The sequence below is a fragment of the Dama dama genome, chromosome 13, assembly GCF_033118175.1.
Source record: "Dama dama isolate Ldn47 chromosome 13, ASM3311817v1, whole genome shotgun sequence".
In the NCBI taxonomy this organism is placed as follows: Eukaryota; Metazoa; Chordata; class Mammalia; order Artiodactyla; family Cervidae; genus Dama; species Dama dama.
In genome coordinates, this window is record NC_083693.1 from 73904943 (window position 1) to 73924321 (window position 19379).

Consider the following 19379-nt stretch of genomic DNA (forward strand, 5'->3'; position numbering starts at 1 on the left):
GTGCTGCATGGGCCGCTTCTTGCAGGGGCTTCTCGTCGCGGCTCGCAGGCTCCAGAGCTTGGCCTTCGGTCATTGTGGCTCATGGGCTTAGTTGCTGGTGGCAAGTGGGATCTTCCCGGACCTGGAATCAAACCCACATCCCCTGCTTTGGTAGGTGGATTCTTAACCACTGCCACAGGGAAGTCCTGGATATGAGATTTAACATGGAATTTTCTTAACTTATTACTCCTTGGTGCCGACTGAGCCTCTCTACTAAAGATCGTTGCAGTATTGAAGGAAAATGTTACCAGATGCTTTAATATCTTAATTACTTTAAAAAACTGTTCTGTGATCCCTCTGTCCCTTTGTTCTTGCGTAGTTAACATTCACTGAAGGAAGCCTCAGAGCCCATCATGCGTACAGTATTCGCATCCATTTAAAACACCCCTGAATTGGGATAGTTTGTACTTGAGAGATTTATTCGTCACCAATTACAGCTCCTTCATTTAAGATGCTTTTTTCTTAAGCCAAGTTTTTGTTTTTTAGTTCGTGTCTTGCCGCTTGTGTGGAGTCCTACCTAATCTTAACCGTTCTTGTTTCAAGTAGAAGGTGGGAGCAGCACCACGGGCCCCAGCTCCCTTGAGTCGACCCCCGGCTGTGAGTGTCCTGGGGACAGCCCCCAGTCCGTGAGCATGGACCTGCCATCAGTGGCCTCCAGCTTGGGCAGCATCGTGGACCGGTCCAGCACAGGGTCTCCTGACCAGGAGAGCAGTCTCAGCGGGGAGGCCGCTGGTGTGCTGCCGGAGTATAGCGACCCTGAGGCATTCAGTGTCCTGGAGGTGCCCCTGCCTGCCCCTGACCTACTAAACCGAGGCGGTGACAGGAGAGCTGAAATCCCCTTGGATGACGGCGAGGGCGGGACAGAGTTGCCTGCTGGGGTGGTGAGCTCCTCCTGGCACCCGCCGGAGCTCGTGGAGGGCTCTGAGGACATCGTGGAGCTGGAGGAGGAGCCTCGTCCCGCGGACGGTGGGCCGGGTGGCGCGGCGGAGGCCCGAAGGGAGAGGGCCGTGCAGCCTGACGGCCCCCAGGGCGCTTTCTCAGAAGCCTGCATCCTGGACTCGGCGCCAGTGCCTTCCCACCTCAGCTGGGCCCCCAGTGCAGAGCAGCAGCTTCCGGGGGCCACGGCTGACGAAGGCAGAGCTGAGGAGCCTCCCGAAGAGCAGGGCTTCCTGACGCACGTGGGAGCCCCCCACCACCTCAGCCTGAGTCCCTGGCACGGTGCTCCTGATGCTGACACGGGCCAGACGGCGGTTGTCACTTCCGAGCGTGACCTGGGCGGGGGAGGCCAACCGCCTCCCTGGGCCTCAGCCTCAGCAGCCGGTGCCCAGGAGCAGACCCCACGGGACCAGGTGCTGACCTCCAGCGATGAGGAGGACATCTATGGCCACGGGCTGCCCTCTTCGTCCTCGGAGACGAGTGTGACGGAGCTGGGAGGGGGCCGCTCCCTGCAGGACCTGAGGCAGCTGGGCGCAGACGACCCTGGGCTGCTCAAGGCCGATCAGGTACAAGGGCTCCTTAAGGGAAGTCACGGGCAAACTGACACTGGGAAGAATTGAGGCTCCCACTGTCAACCCTGTGAGCCAGGTGTCGGGAGGCCCAGACTTGAGGGGACTTCCAGCACAGGGATCTGAAATGGCCTGGGCTCCTGCTGACCTGTCGTTCCCAACCAGTAACCGACAGGAGCGGCCTCTCGCCGTTGCTTCTGACCCGGGAGGGCCGGCCTCGCGTGGGTACCTGCAGCTCATTGTCCCGGGGAGCAGTTGGGTTGGCCTGGGGCCACTCCAGGAGGAACCCAGTGGGCAGAGGCCTGGCCCCTCGTGGAGGAGGAGGCGAGGAGCAGGCTGGAGGCCGGGACTCCCTGCCCGCCTCTCCTCAGACACACGTCTGTGACTCAGCGTCGGTGCCAAGGTGTGACGGGCGTAGAAGGGAGCTTCTCCCTGCAGGACCCGAGGCGGCCAGGCACGGACGGCCCTGGGCTCCAGGCGAGAGAGCGGCAGTAGTCTGGGTCCCTGGGCTCCAGGGCACAGGCTCAGTAGTTGTGCCGCATGGGCTTAGTTGTTCCTTGGACATGGGATCTTCCTGGGTCAGGGATCAAACCCATGTCTCCTGCACTGGCAGGCGGATTCTTTACAGGGAAGCCCAGCCAGTAATTATCATTAGACGTGTTTGGTTTCAGCGCTGTGTATTGTAACTCTTCTTGCTGTGTGGCTGTGAGGCGTGGCCTGTGCGGGTGAACTTACAGCCTTCCCCAGACGCCTCTGGAACCTCTGTCCCGCCGAGGCACCGTGTTGGGGCAGCACTCACGCAGGCCAGGGGCCACGTTCCACACTTTACAAGTTCAACTCGTTTACTTCTCTGAAAACAAAACCCACGAGCTAGGTGCTCCCATTTCACAGGAGGAAGTAGAGACAGACACTTCGTGGGCTTTATCGGGTCACATAGCAAGTGGGGCCACGGTGGCCCCAGGGTCCCCTCTCTCAAACTTGGGTGCTGTCTGTCCTGCCTCGAAAGCAAAATGTCCTGCTTACTTGGTTTAAGACAAAGTGCCCTTTCCCTCAGTTTTCTGTGTGTTCACCCTTTCTTGAATGCCTGCAGCTGCCAAGGTCTGTGTCTGGCGCTGGGATGCTGCAGTGCCTGTGACGGGCAGTCCTGGGTATCAGAGTTAGGGAGGAGCCAGACAGTCTGCAGATACTCCCAGCTGAGCAGGACTCGGGCGCTGGTGATGAGCGTAGGGCAGGGAGGGGGTGGCAACAGGGCCCCCACCGGCCCCGGCATTAGCCAGGCAGCTCTGGCCTGCACGGTTGGGCTTCTTGGGCAGAACTTTAGAAAGTCCTCGGTGAGAGGGCCCCTGGCACTGTGAGGACCTCACCTGCCTTCACCCAACTCAGCCACCTGGAAAGCCGCATTTTGGTGGGTTTCGAGGGGGTAGATAAGGCGTGCCCTGGGGAGCAGGGGCAGCTGAGAAGCATTGGGCATCACGCTCTGCAAAGCAGTGAATGTCCTTGTGTGGGTGATTGTGCAAATACATGCGTTTCTTTTGCAGTTTTAGAAAGGTCTTAAAGTACACACTTTATTTAGCTTTGCCTTTTGAAAGACTCCTAGCAGCTAAACCCTAGTCTCCAAAATCCAGTCAGGCAGTGTCCTGGCCAGATGTCCATCAGCCACAGGGTGGACCGCCCGTTTGGTGGCTGCAACAGAACTTTAAAACAGTATCATGTGAAAGCAGAGATAGTGGTAGTGCCATTTCTCCTGTAATGATTAGATGTTCAAAAAGCCAGTCTGCATACAAGTGTGAAGTGAGGCATACCTGTAGGACAATAATGTGAGCCCTGGGTTAGGGAAGAGGTTACAGTATCTGCGAGAGAGTGTTTATCCAGGGATGTTGTGGGGGTCTTTGCAGGGGACAGCAGCTCCCATCTCACAGTGTTTCTGTTAGAGCTGGTCCAGAGACAGCAGGGCCGGTCTCCGCATGGCTGCTCAGAGGGCCTTTCACAGACACACACACAGTCACACGTACACAGCCCTTTCAGCTCCACGACTTTAATGCTGGCGCACTTTTCGTATTGCCAAGTGTGGGGCATGTGCAGCTGTGTCTTCTGTTGCCGACTCAGCAGGCTCTGTCTTTGTCAGTTTGCAGAAAGCTGGATGGGCTACTCCGGGCCCGGCCATGGCATCCTCAGCTTGGCGGTCTCTGAGAAGTACCTCTGGTGCCTGGACTACAAAGGCGGCCTGTTCTGCAGCGCGTTGCCAGGCGCTGGGCTGCGCTGGCAGAAGTTCGAAGATGCCGTCCAGCAGGTGGCAGTCTCGCCCTCAGGTTTGCCCCTGGCTCCCTGTGCCCGGTCCCCTCCCCACCCCACGCAGCCGCCCGAGCACTCTGTCCGAGCAGACCTGGCCTTTCCTGCAGGTTTGAGGGCTTTTCTCCATGGGATGTGGACTGCTTTATTTGACATCACTGGAAATTGTGTAAATGCAGTTCAGTTTTTAGTTTTTTTATTAATTGCAGTGGTAACACATGAACATACTCTTGTTAAGTTATACAAATAGCTTGAATTTTGAGGGTATTTTTTAAAGAGATACTAACGTACACACTTCTCATAAGAATAAATGTGTTTCTGTTTCTTAGTGTTGCTTTAAAGCAACTGAACTAATGAAGATGGGCCCATGGATGTGTTGCATAAATTTGAAATATTTGGTTTCTTTCTTAGAAATTGTTTTTTAATGAGCTATACACATCTTTGGGTGAACAAGCTACTCCTGGGCTGTGAAAAGAAAATGCGTTCAGTCCTTTAAGCCGTGATCAGGCCGCTGTTGTCAGTGGGCTGGGACAGACACTTCCTGGGTGAGGGTCTACCCCTGCCCCCATCTGTACAGAGTCTCATGTTTGTCATAATGTTGGCTGCTCTACCTATTTAGGGAGGGGGGTAGAACAAAAGTATGTATGTGTATTTACCTGGTTGTAGCTGGTTTGTCAGAACATCAGAAAGGAAGGCAGACAAAACTGAGCCTGTGGCTTCTGTTAGAGACTCCCTCCAACTCTCCTGGCCTTTGTCACCATGTAAAATACTAGTTTGTTCAGGGTGGTTTTGTTCTATCTTTTGCTTGTTTGAAAAATATTTTTCCTTGGGGACTAAGATAATCTGTTCCATTAGCTGGCTTTATATAATTGTGCAGTTTAATGCTTTCCCTCTCATTTACCTTTGGGTTCATCTCCCCAGCCAGTTATAAACTTTGGTTCTTTGCTGATTCTGTGAATTACTTTGTGTCTCCACACCATTCAGTCCCTCACCGCTCCAGTGGGAGCTCTGTCTCCACCAGGCTGGTGCTCTGGCTGAGCCGTCCTGCAGGGCCCCGACCAGGGTGGGCTCTCCTCCGCCCACGCCTCGCGTCGGACCCTCTGTCCAGCCTGTGCGCTCTCGGTGACGCTGGTGGTTTCTGACACCTTGCCTCGGTCTCCATAGACAGGCTTCCTGTCTGCCTTCCCTCCTGCCCTCCCTGTCTTCTGTTTAGTAGAAGCCTTCTCTAAGTGCAGAAGGGGACAGCCCAGCTCAGACGCGTCCTTTTCCTGCACCGTGTCCCCTTGGCTGGCCCAGAGCTCACCCTGCCCCTTGGAGTCCTGTCGGGCATTCTCTTTCTTGGGACACTCACCGTGCCTCAGGACAGCCATCCGCGTCCTCACCCGGCACACCAGTGGCGCCACTCCTCTCCCATGCGGTGCGGGCCCCTGACGCCCACCCTGTGTGCTGTGTCCTTGAGGCAGGCTCCCCTCCTGACGGCCTGCGTGGTGCCGGCGATCCCTTCCCACACATGAGGGAGGTGGCTGAGGGGGGCCCAGAGCCCGGGGGCTCACGCCTCGGCACTGCCCTTCCCCGGTTGGCGCAGCAGCAAAGGGGGCATGTTGGAGAAATCGCTTGCCCGCAGCACCCAGAAGCGAGTTTAGCGGGTAAGAATTCTCGGCGTTCATTGGCCCGTGAATAGAATTTTTATTTCCACAGGCGCCCTTCTTTGGAAGATTGAACAGAAGTCTAACCGAGCCTTTGCGTGTGGAAAAGTGACCATCAAGGGGAAACGCCACTGGTACGAAGCTCTGCCCCAGGCGGTGTTTGTGGCCCTGAGCGACGACACGGCCTGGATCATCAGGACCAACGGGGACCTGTACCTGCAGACAGGTGGCTGCCCCGGGGTGACTGCACTTTGGTGGCGATGTGCTTAGAGGCGGTGACGGAGGGCTAGATGCAAATCTAAGTTAAAACATTTCCGGAAAGAGAGTATTTGCCATTGGGATCTATTAGCAGCTTTCTGCTATTCACTCACTTTTAGCCCAGGACATATTTATGGCAGGAATTAATAAAATTATTTAGAATCTTATAGGGCTAACCATTGCATGTCCCTTTTCCTGTGGTATCAAATCTGAAGAGGAAAGAGTAACAGAGAGATGACCTTAGAATCATTTTTCGCTTTAACTCATGACTGAGTTTTTTCAGTCCGGTCAAAGCCGTGCTTCCGTATCCTTATTTACACATGGGTCAGGAAAAAACAACCAGAAATAATCTGCTCCAAATAGCAGTTTATCTCGTCCTAGGAAACTGCCCTGAGGGGAACGTTTAGCTACTGGAAGAGACTCAGTGGGACTTGTTTATTAAAAATAAACTGTAATGAGAGTCACTGTTTATGTACTGTCAGCAAAATGGGATACGGGTTTCCAAAAGCAACATGATTTAGCAGTACCTGGAAATGAGTGCAGGGCAGGAGCTCTTTTTCGGTTGTCAAGAGGCCCTGTTGGATTTACGTAAAGATGAGTCTTTTGACCATTAAATACTGCTGCCTCCAAGAGGATGTTTCCGTCTCTGTTGGGAACGGTCAGCCGGGGACAGCTCTGGGACTGGAAGCCCTTCGTACCTGGCTCGCTCTCAGGTGTGGGGGTGCCAGCCTAACAGCAGCTCCTGCCTCAGCCCAGGGGCAGCCCTGCCAGCTTCGGGCCTGTGTGCCCGCCAGTCTCTCCAGCCTGTACCTGTGGCTTCCTTGAAAGTGAAAAATAGCTGGGAAGACAGGCACGTCCAACTTCCAGAGGCATCTGAATGTCATTCCTGCTGGGGAAAGAGGGCGCTTTGGCCTGGGGGTGAGGAGGGCCCTAGGAATCACCTGGGCAGTGATTTCAGCCCAACTGAGACCCATCCAGAGCTACCAGGTTAGAGTCTCTGGGTTTGGCCTGAGGATTAGTGGTGTAAGAAGTCCAGTAGGTGATTCCCACCGCGTTGAGTCCAAGGAAATGCAGCCCAAGGACTGTGATACCAAGGGGCACTTTAGTGATGAGTAGGGGCACGTCAGGGAGTGCAGAGGCCCAGCCGCAGGCCAGGGCGGCAGGGACAGGGTTAGGCAGCAGCTACTCTGCCAGCTCCCTGAGGAGTGGCCTCGGAGCTCATTAGATAGGACTTGCAGAGTCTCCGAGGGCCGTGGCCACTGAGTGTGGAGGGTGTCTCTGTGCACCGGCTCCGCTGGGCCTGGGCCCTCCTGGCTTGGGTCTGGCTGCTCTCCTGCACTGGACTTTGTGTTCTTTCAGAACTTGTTTAGCTACTTGGGTACACTGGAAGGTCCTGAGTTGTTGTTATTCCAGTTTCCAAAGAGCATCCAAAAACGCTTCAGGTAGACGTTATATTTAAGCACAATTTAACCATCTTATGTTGACTAAACCTTAAAGAGAGAAAATACTGACTACGAAAGGAAAGGATATAACAATACCAAAAAAGAAAAATAAGCCAGCAACAGGATGAGAATGGGGAGTGAAATCCTGACAGTGTGTCTCTGGGGGCTTTCCGCCCTCCCCGGCAGGTCTCAGCGTGGATCGCCCCTGCGCCAGAGCCGTGAAGGTCGACTGTCCGTTCCCGCTGTCCCAGGTCACTGCCCGCAACAGCGTGGTGTGGGCGCTGACGGAGCAGCGAGCCCTCCTGTACCGGGAGGGGGTGAGCAGCTTCTGCCCCGAGGGGGAGCAGTGGAAGTGCGACATCGTCAGGTATGCACGCAGGGCGGCCGCTGTCCGTGTCCTCTCTGCACCCTGTCTGCTCTCTATCAGCCTGACGCCCCTCAAGGGACCCGTGTGAGCCTCTCCCAGGCGGAGCTGCTTCCCTGAAGGTTTCCAAGGTCGCGGTGTCCTCCAGGATTGTCAGAGTCAACGCCAGCAGCCTGGCCTTGAAGGCGTTCTGTGCCTCCCTCTCACTGGCAGACTGGATGTTGGATCAGAGCTTAGTTTTTAAAATGCTGCTACCCTTGACCAACATTCATCTGTGACCTTGAGCCCCACATGCTCACAGGTCTCTCGTGATGGTTTTTCTGCAGAACTGCCCAGAGTCAGAAAGTTTCTGTTGAGAGTCTCAGATGACTGAGCCAAATATTTTCCTTTATTATCCTCCTCCTCAGTTGAAATTATCCATGAATTACAGTTTATTTGGTTGCTTTCTACCAGTCAAAATTTTCATTGCACAATTACTGTCAGGTCATTTTTCTAGTGTGAGGTTATTAGTAGTCCTTAGAAAAGTTAGATTAGGATATTCATGGTTTGAGTTTAGCATCCCAGGAAACTTGAGTGAGCTCCTGTTGAGAGCTGGGGGCGGGGCTGGGCTGAGCATGTGAACGTGACCCTGCCCTGGCCTCACAGAGCTCCCGTCTGGGGGAACCACCACCTGTTAGTGTAGATGGTCCTGAGCCGGACAGGGACCTACCTCAGGGGGGCGCCCCGGCCCCCCTGCAGAGGTCAGGGAGGCGCCATGCTGGGTGCACTGAAGCTCAGCCCTGAAGCTGCCGGGGATGTCACCAGATGGCAGAGGGAGGGTGTTGTCCGCCGAGAGGGCGGGTCTGCCAGGCTGCTGCTGCCCCGCACAGCCTGGTGCTGGGGGTTTCTGTTCACTTAATCAGTGGAGGCAGGGGTGGGGCAATGGAGCACGAAGGTCTGGCATCCCCCACACGCCTGTGCTTCTTCCCTGGGTTGTCTTCTCTAAGGAGAGCTCCCCACCGTCTGGGCCTGCAGGGTGTCCCTCAGGTCCCACCACCCGTCTGAACGGTACACACTGCACAGCCATTGAACTCAAGCTTTTTTCCTTGGAACGTGCGGGTGGGGCTCATCTCTTGTCCCACACCGAGCCCCCCCTCCCCAGACACTTGGTGTCAGCGTCCCAGACACGCTGGGGGGCCAAGAACCTGGGTGCTGACCCCACACTCTTGTCCTCGTTTCCAGTGAGAGGCAGGCTTTGGAGCCCGTCTGTATAACTCTCGGGGACCAGCAGAGCCTGTGGGCCCTGGACATCCGAGGAAACCTGTGGTTCCGGACTGGGGTCGTTTCCAAGAAACCCCAAGGAGACGACGGCCACTGGTGGCAAGTAGGTGTTCAGCCCAGGGCCCGTGCCAGGGCGCCCCCACTGAGCGCCCCGCCCTGCTCCTCGAGGGGCCTGGAGAGCTTGGGTTAAACCAGCAGTGCTCACTCGTACTGGTTGATGAGCTGCGCGTGCTCAGTCGGGCCTGACTCTGCAGCCCTGTGAACTCCACGAAATTCTCCTGGCAAGAATGCTGGGGTCGGTTTCCACTGCCTTCTCCAGGGGATCTTCCTGACCCAGGGACCAAACCCACATCTCCTGCATTGCAGGCAGATTCTTTACCCCTGAGTCACCCTTAGAGCACATTAGGAACATCGGGGCTTTTATCACAGAAAGTAACTTGGAACGCTCTTTGTGCCCAAATATGCAGGCTGTATTTATTTTTAATTTTGGTGTTATTTAGAAATTTGATATTACACGCTAAATAAAACCTAGTGACATCCATCTGAAGACCTAGGTAATACTAATATTTATCTCTGAAAGAATGTACTAAGAAAAGAGATTAGATAATAGGTGTGAGAAAACCAACCCACAATTAAAACTCACTATCTCTGCTTGTACAGAAGGCCTGTAAATAAATGGTATTTGAACAAAGAAAAGGGAATTTTCCCAGAAAAGTAAACACTGACAAGCAGTGTGGTATAATCGCGCTCTCTGCCCCTCTGGCAGCGTAAGCGTTCGCCCGCAGCCCCCAGCGTGGTGGGCGGAGCCGTGCTGGCGTTCACGCCGTGGGGCGCGCCGTGCGTGCGTCTTTCTGCGCGGGCCCCGCCGCCAGCGTCGTCGAGGGCAGGTCTTCCCTTGGCTGCTTTTAGGTCTTTCAGATGAGCATGTGGAAAAGGAAGTTGTGTTTGCTCTCCGCCTCTAATTAAATATGTCAGGTGCTATTTGAAAAGTTATACAAATGATTCAAAAATATTCTGTGTATTTGTAACCGTATTACATGGTTTTACACACACACACACACACACACACACACAGTGTATACACGTACTAAATTCTGTGCTTAAGTAGCCTAAAGAAAGCTAGATACCATTTTATCATGGTATTCAGAACATTACCTTCAGAGAAATTTGACAGAGTCATCGCTAGGGTATTTGGAAGCAGAGCTGTTTCAGTTACTATAGGATTGATTGTTCTGTAGGGCTCGAGTCAGTGCTACGTTTGGCCATTAAACCGTTCTTTTCTTTTTTCTTAACTTGCATCCTACTTATCGGCCAGGCCTGGTGCTGGGACTGAACGTGTCCCAGGCTTTCTGTGTGGCCTGGCGCCATACCCCATGAGGAAGGGCAGTGGTCCCCAGGCTCTGCCTGGCCTCCTGTGGGCTTTGGCAGAGTCTGCCCGGCCAAGCTGGCATGCGCTCTGCCCATAAGAGAGAAAGAGGCCCACAGGCTCTGCAGCTAACAAACACCATTTGCTTGAACCTCGGTGCAAACAGCAACTCGCAGTCAGCCCGAGTTCCATCACCGTGAGGAAGGGCTGTGTATACACACGGAATGCAGTGCTGATTTTATAGCTGCTTCCGTTGCATTTGTTTTGTTTATTACACGTGAGATTCCCTGTCAGGAGTGATTTCACGTCACTCAGCATTTTGTTGTGCGTGACCTGGGAGTGTGGCCTGCCTGAGGCTGTCCTAAGTGTGGGGCCGTGACGTTGTCTGTAATTAAATCCACCAGGGCAGACAGACTCGGGAAGCCGCGCAGTCAGAGAGCGTCCAGCAGCCGGAGCTGCCCAGCCAGGAGGGGTTTCCTGAGACGTGGGGCAAGGCCTCTTTCAGGAAAGTGCGAGGAACGCGTCTGGAGCCTGAGCCCAGATGTGCTCCGCATGTCCAGGACAGGCCCCGTCTGTGCTGCTGCTCCGGCAGAGTTACCAACAGTGCCAGTGAGGTCAGGGCCTCCCTGGTGCCTCAGATGGTAAAGCATCTGCCTGCAGAGCAGGAGATGGGTTTGACCCCTGGGTCAGAAAGATCCCCTGGAGAGGCGTGGCTACCCACCCCAGTTTCTTTTTTGGTTGTGCCGGGTCTTCATTGCTGCACTGGCTTTTCTCTCGTTGCAGAGAGCAGGCTTCTCATTGCAGTGGCTTCTCTTGTTGTGGAGCGCGGGCTCTCGGTACACAGGCCTCAGTAGTCGCGGCTCCCAGACTCTAGAGCACGGGCTCGGGAGTTGTGGCGCACGGGCCTAGTTGGCTCTGAGGCACGCAGGTTCTTCCCGCATCAGGGCTCAAAGCCACGCTTCCTGCGTTGGGAGGCCGATTCTTTACCACTGAGCCACTGGGGAAGCCCCCACACCAGTGTTCTTGCTTGAAGAATCCCGTGACGGCGGAGCCTGGCGGGCTGCAGTCCATGGGGTTGCAGAGTCGAACATGTCTGAAGTGACTAACACGTTTACCTCCCTGTTAGGTCATGAATCGCTCCGTCACTCTGCCTGTACTACCCTTTTGAAAACCATGTTATGATTCTAAGTATTGTACCGGTTGTCCTTTGGAAATTTAAAACAAAATAATCCTCTCTCACTGATGTAGAATAAAAGACTTATGGGGTGCAGCAGGGTGATATTTAGTCATAAAAGGGATACACGCTTGTAAGAGGTGCATGCGGTAGAAAAGTATGTAAACTACAAGGCAGATGTTGGCATCCCCCTGAATCGACCCCTTGGAGGTAATCGCAGTCAGCAGCCGGGCTGTCCCCACACCTGTCCCCAGTCCTCACCCAAGCGCACGCGCGCACGGGTGGGGGCGGGGCCTTGGCTCTCAGGCCGCGAGCATACAGGAGGCGCTTGTGACCGCACTGAGAGCGGGGCGCCTGCCCGTCGCCTTCCAGGTGAGCATCACGGACTACGTGGTGTTCGACCAGTGCAGCCTGTTCCAGACCATCATCCACGCCACGCACTCGGTGGCCACAGCGGCCCAGGTGCCCGTGGAGAAGGTGGCGGACAGACTCCGCACAGCGTTCTGGTCCCAGCAGCTGCAGTGCCAGCCGAGCCTGCTGGGCGTCAACAACAGCGGCGTCTGGATCTCCTCGGGCAAGAACGAATTCCACGTCGCTCGAGGGAATCTCATCGGTGGGTGAATTACTTCCAAGTAAGCTTGATGGGCAGCTCCACTTAGAGTCAGCATTTAAAGTTCAGCTTTAAGATCTCCACTTGAAAAGATCATTCAGGCCAGTGGTATGCAGTGTGTGTGATGGAGGCATTCTCTATGCTCTTTATCAGTGTCCTTTTTTTCGTCTGTCATTCCTACAACTTGGATTCACGTGTCTACCTGGTACGTCATCAGTTTCCACTAGGGATGTCGTAGGATATAAGGAGAGCACACGGAGCTTGTTTTTATGTCAGTAATTTCCATTTAAATGAAAAAGTCCTCCCATACTTAGAGTCTAGTGAGAAAATAGTCTATTTCCAAGAGGGAAAATTATCGCACCATGGAAGATGTGAGGCTCTCCAGATCTGTAAACATAGGCATAAATGCTCACGTGCCGCCTGGGGCTTCGTTTCTGTGAGTGAACCCTGCTCGGCGGGTCTCCTCCAGCTCGTCTCCCCCGGGTGGCCTCCCCCGACCCTGGGCAGGACTGCAGCTCTGCCCGTTGGGCTGGCTCTCACAGTGCCGGCTTGGATCTCCAACATTAAGGGCCCTCCAGAACCAGCTGTGAGGGGTTTTGAAGACCAGTTGAGGCCTAGAACTGAAGTTCTGAAGCGTTCTGAAGTTCTTCTTTCTTTAACACACTCTTCCCTTATTCTTCCCAGGCACTTACTGGAATCATGTTGTTCCCCGGGGGACCGCCTCTGCCACAAAGTGGGCCTTTGTGTTGGCATCCACTGCCCCCACCAAGGAAGGTGGGTTGGGGTGCCATTGAATGGTTACATCCATGGTCTGATGTGGTCGAGTTGGGGTGGGAGCCTGGCCATGGTGGTGTCACGGGTGAGGGCCCCCGAAGCTGGACAGGAGAGAAGGGCCTGGTGTGGGGTGCTGAGGGAGTCTGGAGGCGAGGCTCCTTCTGAAGGCCGGGCGCGTCCAGTGTGGCTGCGGAGGCTGGCAGCTGGTACTCCAGCAGCACGTCTCGGGGCCATAGCACAGGCCAGTCAGCACCAGGCTTGTCCGGGTGCCAGGCCATCTCCCCTGTGATCCTGGTTTATGGCGCCTGCTGGCCTCAGTCCCACCGTCCCCCTGGCAGGCAGGCCTCCTGAGTCCACTCAGAACTCAGCCCCTCCTGCAGCTCAGGGCAGCCAGGTGGCCCTGCTGGTGGCCGAAGTATCCGCCCAGGATGGTGCTGAGTCCAGTGAGACGACGCCGCGAGTCTGTGGTTCAGAGGGAGTGGCTGGTGAGGTCCAGCCTGTAGCCGCCAGAATGTCGAGGATTCGGTCAGTGCAACAGAGCGCTCCCTCGCCGGACGGTCTGACCGCAGTGCTGAGGGAGAGAGCTCTGAACACCACGGGTGTCCTGAATGCAGCCGCAAAACTGAGCTGAGCTGACGGGAGGCCCCGCCCGCCCTCATCTGTCCTGTGGGTCGTGACCAGGATACACTGCATTGTAAAAGCCTCACTGCACTGCCTGGGTTGGGGGTGGGGGGGTGGGGGGTTACCAACTGACTCCTCGGGGCTGTTACTTAAATATCTGGCATGGCCATGACCTTATATTTTCAAAATCCAAAAAAAATTTAATTTCAAACTGTACCTGGCCCCAGGTTTTAAATAATATATTCTGATTGAGATTTTAAAATTTTCTCAAGTGTGGTTTGCATTTTAAAGTGAGTTAAACCTCAAGGACTCTAAATGGAGAGAATGAAAGCATGTAATTTGAGGGTGAGGAAGGGGAGAAGATGCTTCCTGGCATTCTGGGCCTCCTCCAGCAGCCTCACCCCGCCACCCGCCTGTCACCCGGGCAGAGGCTCCTCAGTGGCGTCCTGCCAAGGAGTCGCCAAGCTTGCTTCCTCGGGACCCTGGCCGACACACCACGTTGAAGGCTTCCCGGTTCATTATGGAATATCCAAGCTCTGGGCTACTAAGCCAGTGACGTGGGCTTCCGAGATCTGATTTCTTTTGTTTCTTCCGAGTGTGTCGGGCTGGCTTCCTGGTCACTGGCCCTCCTGCCCCGCGGAGGGGAGCGAGGATGGGCGCCAGGCAGGGCCTCGTGGTGACGCTGTGACCTCTCCGCAGGAAGCTCCCTGTGGCTGTGCCAGAGCAGCAAGGACCTGTGTCGTGTGAGTGCCCAGCACGCCCAGTCCCGCCCGTCCACCGTGCAGCTGCCCCCCGACGCCGAGATGAGGGCCTACGCTGCCTGCCAGGACGCCCTGTGGGCGCTGGACAGCCTCGGCCAGGTGTTCATCCGGACACTGTCCGCCAGCTGCCCCACGGGCATGCACTGGGCCCGGCTGGACCTCTCCCAGCTAGGTAGGCTGCCCGCACCGCCGCCCCGCCTGCCTTCAGCCGCATCGAGGGGGACGCCCGACCCGCCTCCCGGGGCCCTGTGTTCAACCACGTGACTTCTTGGAGGCCTCTCTGCCGCTCACTAGATTTCAGGAAGCCGATTAGCCGCTCTTGCGGGTTAACAGGCCTCCTAAGGGTCTTGTGAGGAGCCTCTCCTCTCCGCCCCGCCCCAGGTTGCAGGGTCCAGAACCCAGGAGGAGCGTGTTCCAGAGAGGGGCCAGGAGAGCTGCTCCTGCCCATCCTGCAGCGTGGCTGCCTCTGCCGCTCTGTGCCCGTCCAGTCTGGGCGCTGGGGCCAGGCCCGAGGCCGGCTCGTCCCCCCGCTGCCTGGGGTGTGTGGGTCCCCGTGCGCTCTGAGTGTCCCCGCCAGGGCAGCAGCCTGATGCTGCTTATAAGTAATTCATTCCCATTCTGGGAAATAAGAGAGTGAGCCACACCTTCAGGTCATCCTCCGGGCAGAGTGTCAGGTGTGGCTGTCAGGAGGCCAGGCTCCCCCAGCTGCTCCAGGGCCCAAGTGAGCCTTAGGAATACTTCCCTGTTGGACAGGTTCCCACCTGGTTAACTGACAACCAGTATTCTGTTTGTTAGGGGATAGACCTGAATTTTACAAGCATTTAACGTTTGAGAATTCAACCACATGTTCTCATTTAACAAATAAAAAGGAAGGACAAGAAAGCGAGAAAGGAGGAGGGGGCGTTGTCCGCCTCCCACCCCGGCAGCCCTCGCCGCGCCTCCAGCGGGCGGCCCTCCCCATCCCATGATGCGCAGAGGCGCCGCTGTTCTTTGGTCCCCCACAAGGCCCCCAGGTGTAATCAGCTTAGCTGGAGAAGTAGGTTGGTTCTCAGCTGAAGCAGCAGCAAGCTTTGTTCCAAAGCTAGGAGTTCTCCAGGGTCATTTTGATTGTTTGTGCTTTTGGCCTCCGTGTTTTGAACCTAAGCCCTGCACCAGGGCAGGTCGCGGTCCAGCCAGCAGAGCGCTCACCCGCCGCCACCCCCGGGAGGACCAGAGTGGCTGCTCTGGCCATGCTCCTGCCTGCCCTGGGACACTTTGGTTGGGTCAGACCCTGCTGGCCTGAGCCTTCTTCCATCAGCCCCAACCAGGCCAGCTTGGGAGTTTCTGGAGGCAGAAAGGTGAGCACGAGGTTTGTGTTCTCCTTGCTACAGAGTTTTGAGAGCAGTGGGAGGCTGCGCCCTCGCCCCGTCTGAGTCAGAAGCAGCGCTCATCTTTGTAGAGAGGCCACTGTGAGTGCAGCGTGATCAGCTGTCAACCCTGGCTCCACTGTGGAACCAGCCCTGCCGGGCCTCCCTCCCAGTTCAGGCCAGTCCTCCCGCAGTGGTTCTTTGGCTGGCGTGTCATAGGTCTCGGAGCTGCCCATCTGGGTTTCCCTGGAGTTGGCCGTTCCATCAAGGGAAGAAACTCAGCTTGGTGGCAGGGGTTGAGTCTCAGTTCAGAGCGGGAGCCCACCGACAAGACCGTCCTGAGTTCAGGCTGCACTTCCTTTCCAGCCTGAGGAGGGCAGGGGCTCACGGAGCTGCCCTTCCCCTTGTCAGCAGAAGCGTCTGGAATCCAGCCGGGGCTGGAGTGGGTCACAGATGGCCCGTGCAGGTGGGCGAGCCAAGACTCGGGGTCTCACAGCAGCAGGAGCCACGCTGGCCGTGTGCGGGGCTGGGTCCTGCACGGGTTTCCGGGTCACCTTGAGACCTCTGTTCCCACCTTTGTAACAGTAACAGCAGTCCCCAGCCCAGACGGAGACCGCACGTGAGCATCCTATGTGAACGCTCGCTGTCCCAGGCAGGGCTGACGGCTGCTGGTGGTGTGGGGTGGGGGGGCGTGATTCCAGGGAGCTCCGCTTTTCTGGTTTTTATCCTGCCTGAGCTCTGAGTTTATTTACCTGAGTTACTGGCTGATACTGAGATGACAGATGAAGACCCTTTCACCGTTTTCTGAGCATCCTGGGGGACGGCAGCAGCATGCCCAGAGTTGGGAGGCAGGGGAGGTATACGGGGAGCCACGAGGGTTGCTGGGCCGGGGTGGGGGCAGCAGAAGGCCGCGAGGGCTGCCGGCTCCTCTGTTGTTGGGCTCTCTGCAGGGCTAGGCTGTGGAGCCTGTGGGACAGCGAGTTTTTAATCGGGGTTTCCAGAATTATTACGTAGAGTAGGAGATGCAGATTCTGAATTCAGGTGTGTGCTCCCTGCCCAGACTCCCGTCTGCGTGTCCGTGGCAGACGATCGTCAGGCAGCTCCGCTGAGCAGCAGTGAGTGGTGTGTGGTGATGCGGATGCCGTAGGTGCTGCCTGGCTTGCACACCTGGGCTGGCCTGGGATGCTCCACGTTCTTTTAAAAGCTGGCTGTGGTGGTGCTCATGGCGGGAAAAGGAAGCACAGCCTTGCAAGCCCATGGTTCTGCATGTGAGGATTCTGTTCAGTAGCAGCTTCTCTTTCCCAAATGCACTTTTTTTTTTGGTAGTCACCCTATGGTATTATATTAGCCTCAGATGTACAGTATAGTGATTCAGTATCTTTTTATAGATCACACACCATACAGAGTTGTTATCAACTATGAAATGCCGACTATGTTCCCTGTGCTGCACATCACATCTTTGTCGTCAATTTGTTTTGTAACTGGTGGTTTGTACCTCTTAATCCTCTTCACCTATTTGCCCCCCTTCCCGACCCCACCCCCATCTGGTAACTGCTAGTTTGTTTTCTGAATCTGTGAGTCTATTTCTGTGTTATTACATTTGTTCATCTGTTTTGTTATTTAGACTCCACATTTAAGGGCTTCTCTGATAGCTCAGTTGGTAAAGAATCCACCTGCATTGCAGGAGACTCCAGTTCAATTTCTGGGTCGGGAAGATCCCCTGGAGAAAAGGGGTAGGCTACCCACTCCCGTGTTCTTGGGCTTCCCTTGTGGCTCAGCTGCTAAAGAATCCACTTGCAATGTGGGAGACCTGGGTTTGATCCCTGGGTTGGGAAGATTCCCCTGGAGAAGGGAAAGGCTACCCACTCCAGCATTCTAGCCTGGAGAATTCAGTGGTCTGTATAGTCCGTGGGGTCGCAAAGAGTCGGACACGACTGAGCGACTTTCACTTACAGGTGAACCGCATGGTATTTGTCTTTCTCTGACTCCTTCACTAAGTGTGACGCTCTCCAGGTCCATCCCCACGGTTGCAGATGGCGAGCTTTCGTGCTTTCTCCTGGCTAGTACTCCACGTGTATACGCACCACTCCTTCGTCTGTGCCTCTGCTGGTGGAAGCTCAGGTTGCTTCCGCATCTTGCTGTTGTGAATGGTGCGGCTGTGAACAGCTTGATGAGGTGCATTTATCTTTCCAAATTCGTGTGTTCATTTTTTTTTTTTTCAGATGAATACCCAGGAATGGAGTTGCTGGATCATATGATAGTTCTGTTTCTAATTTTTTGTGGAGTGTTACTATTTTCCACAGTGACTGTACCAGTTTACATTCCCACCAACAGCTTACTAGGGTTCCCTTTTCTCCACATTCTTGTCAATACTTGTTATCTTTTGTCTTTTTTATGGTGGCCATTCTGATCGGTGTGAGGGGTGATACCTCATTGTGGCTGTGGTTTGCATTTTCCTAATCATTACTGATGTTGAGCATCTTTTCTTGTGCCTGTCAGCCATCTGTATGTCTTCTTTGGAAAAATGTCTTTTCAGGACCTTTCTCCTTTTTTAAATTGGATTGTTTATCTGATTTTGAGTTGTATGAGTAATTTATATAGTTTGGATATTAACTCCTTATCAAACGTCACTTGCAAACATCTCCCATTTAGTTATCGTTGTTGTACAGTCGCTAGGTTGTGTTCGACTCTTTGTGACCCCACAGACTGCAGCGCACCAGGCCACCCTGTCCTTTCCTATCTCCCAGAGTTTGCTCAAATTCATACCCGTTGAGTCAGCAATGCTATCTAACCATCTCATCCTCTGCTGCCTCCTTCTCCTTTTGCCTTCAATCTTTCCCAGCATTAGGGTCTTTTCTAATGAGTCGGCTCTTTGCATTAGGTGGCCAAAGTATTGGAGCTCAGCTTTAGCAACAGTCCTTCCAATGAACATTCAGGCTTGATTTCCTTTAGGATTGACTGGTTGGATCTCCATGTAGTCCAAGGGACTCTCAAGAGTCTTCTCCAGCACCACAATTTAAAAGCATCAATTCTTCAGTTCTTAGCCTTCTTTATGGTCCAACTCTCACATCTATACATGACTGCTGGAAAAACTATGACAATGTGAATCTTTGTCAGCAGAATGATATATCTGCTTTTTATTATGCCGTCTAGGTTTGGATTGCTCTCCTTCCAAGGAGCAAGCGTCTTTTAATTTCATGGCTGCAGTCACCATCCACAGTGATTTTGGAGCCCAAGAAAATAAAGTTTGTCACTGCTTCCACTTTATCCCCTTCAGTCCGTTCAGTTCAGTCACTCAGTTGTGTCCAACTCTTTGTAACCCCATGGACTGCAACACACCAGGCTTCCCTGTCCATCACCAACTCCTGGAGCTTACTCAAACTCATGTCCATCAAGTCAGTAATGCCATCCAACCATCTCATCCTCTGTCATCCCCTTCAGCTCCTGCCTCCAATCTTTCCCAACATCAGGGTCTTTTCCAATGAGTCAGTTCTTTGCATAAGTTGGCCAAAGTATTGGAGCTTCAGCTTCAGCATCAGTCCTTCCAATAAATATTCAGGACTGATTTCCTTTAGGATTGCCTGGTTGGATCTCCTTGCTATCCAAAGGATTCTCAAGAGTTTTCTCCAACACCACAGTTCAAAAACATCAGTTCTTTGGTGCTCAGCTTTCTTTATAGTCCCACCTCTCACATTCATACATGACTACTGGAAAAACCATAGCTTTGACTAGACGGACCTTTGTCAGCAAAGTAGTGTCTCTGCTTTTTAATATGCTGTCTAGGTTGGTTGTAACTTTTCTTACAAGGAGTAAGCGTCTTTTAATTTCATGGCTGCAGTCACCATCTGCCGTGATTTTGGAGCCCCTCAAAATAAAGTTTGTCACTGTTTCCATTGTTTCCCCATCTACTTGCCATGAAGTGAT

At 54.3% G+C, this 19379-nt stretch overlaps 1 protein-coding gene across 12 annotated transcripts in view; it reads left to right on the top strand.

The window, feature by feature from the left end:
• Positions 1–19379, top strand: part of TECPR2 (tectonin beta-propeller repeat containing 2) — a 100263-nt gene that overhangs the window by 47712 nt on the left and 33172 nt on the right. For 8 of the 12 annotated variants that reach the window (XM_061159463.1, XM_061159466.1, XM_061159461.1 and 5 more), the window contains 8 exons: positions 583–1541; positions 3670–3853; positions 5532–5705; positions 7366–7546; positions 8765–8906; positions 11716–11956; positions 12638–12727; positions 14048–14281. In XM_061159463.1, the coding sequence (XP_061015446.1) occupies positions 583–1541; positions 3670–3853; positions 5532–5705; positions 7366–7546; positions 8765–8906; positions 11716–11956; positions 12638–12727; positions 14048–14281 (2205 nt within the window). The other 4 variants (XM_061159467.1, XM_061159462.1, XM_061159464.1 and 1 more) reach the window with 3 other exon arrangements.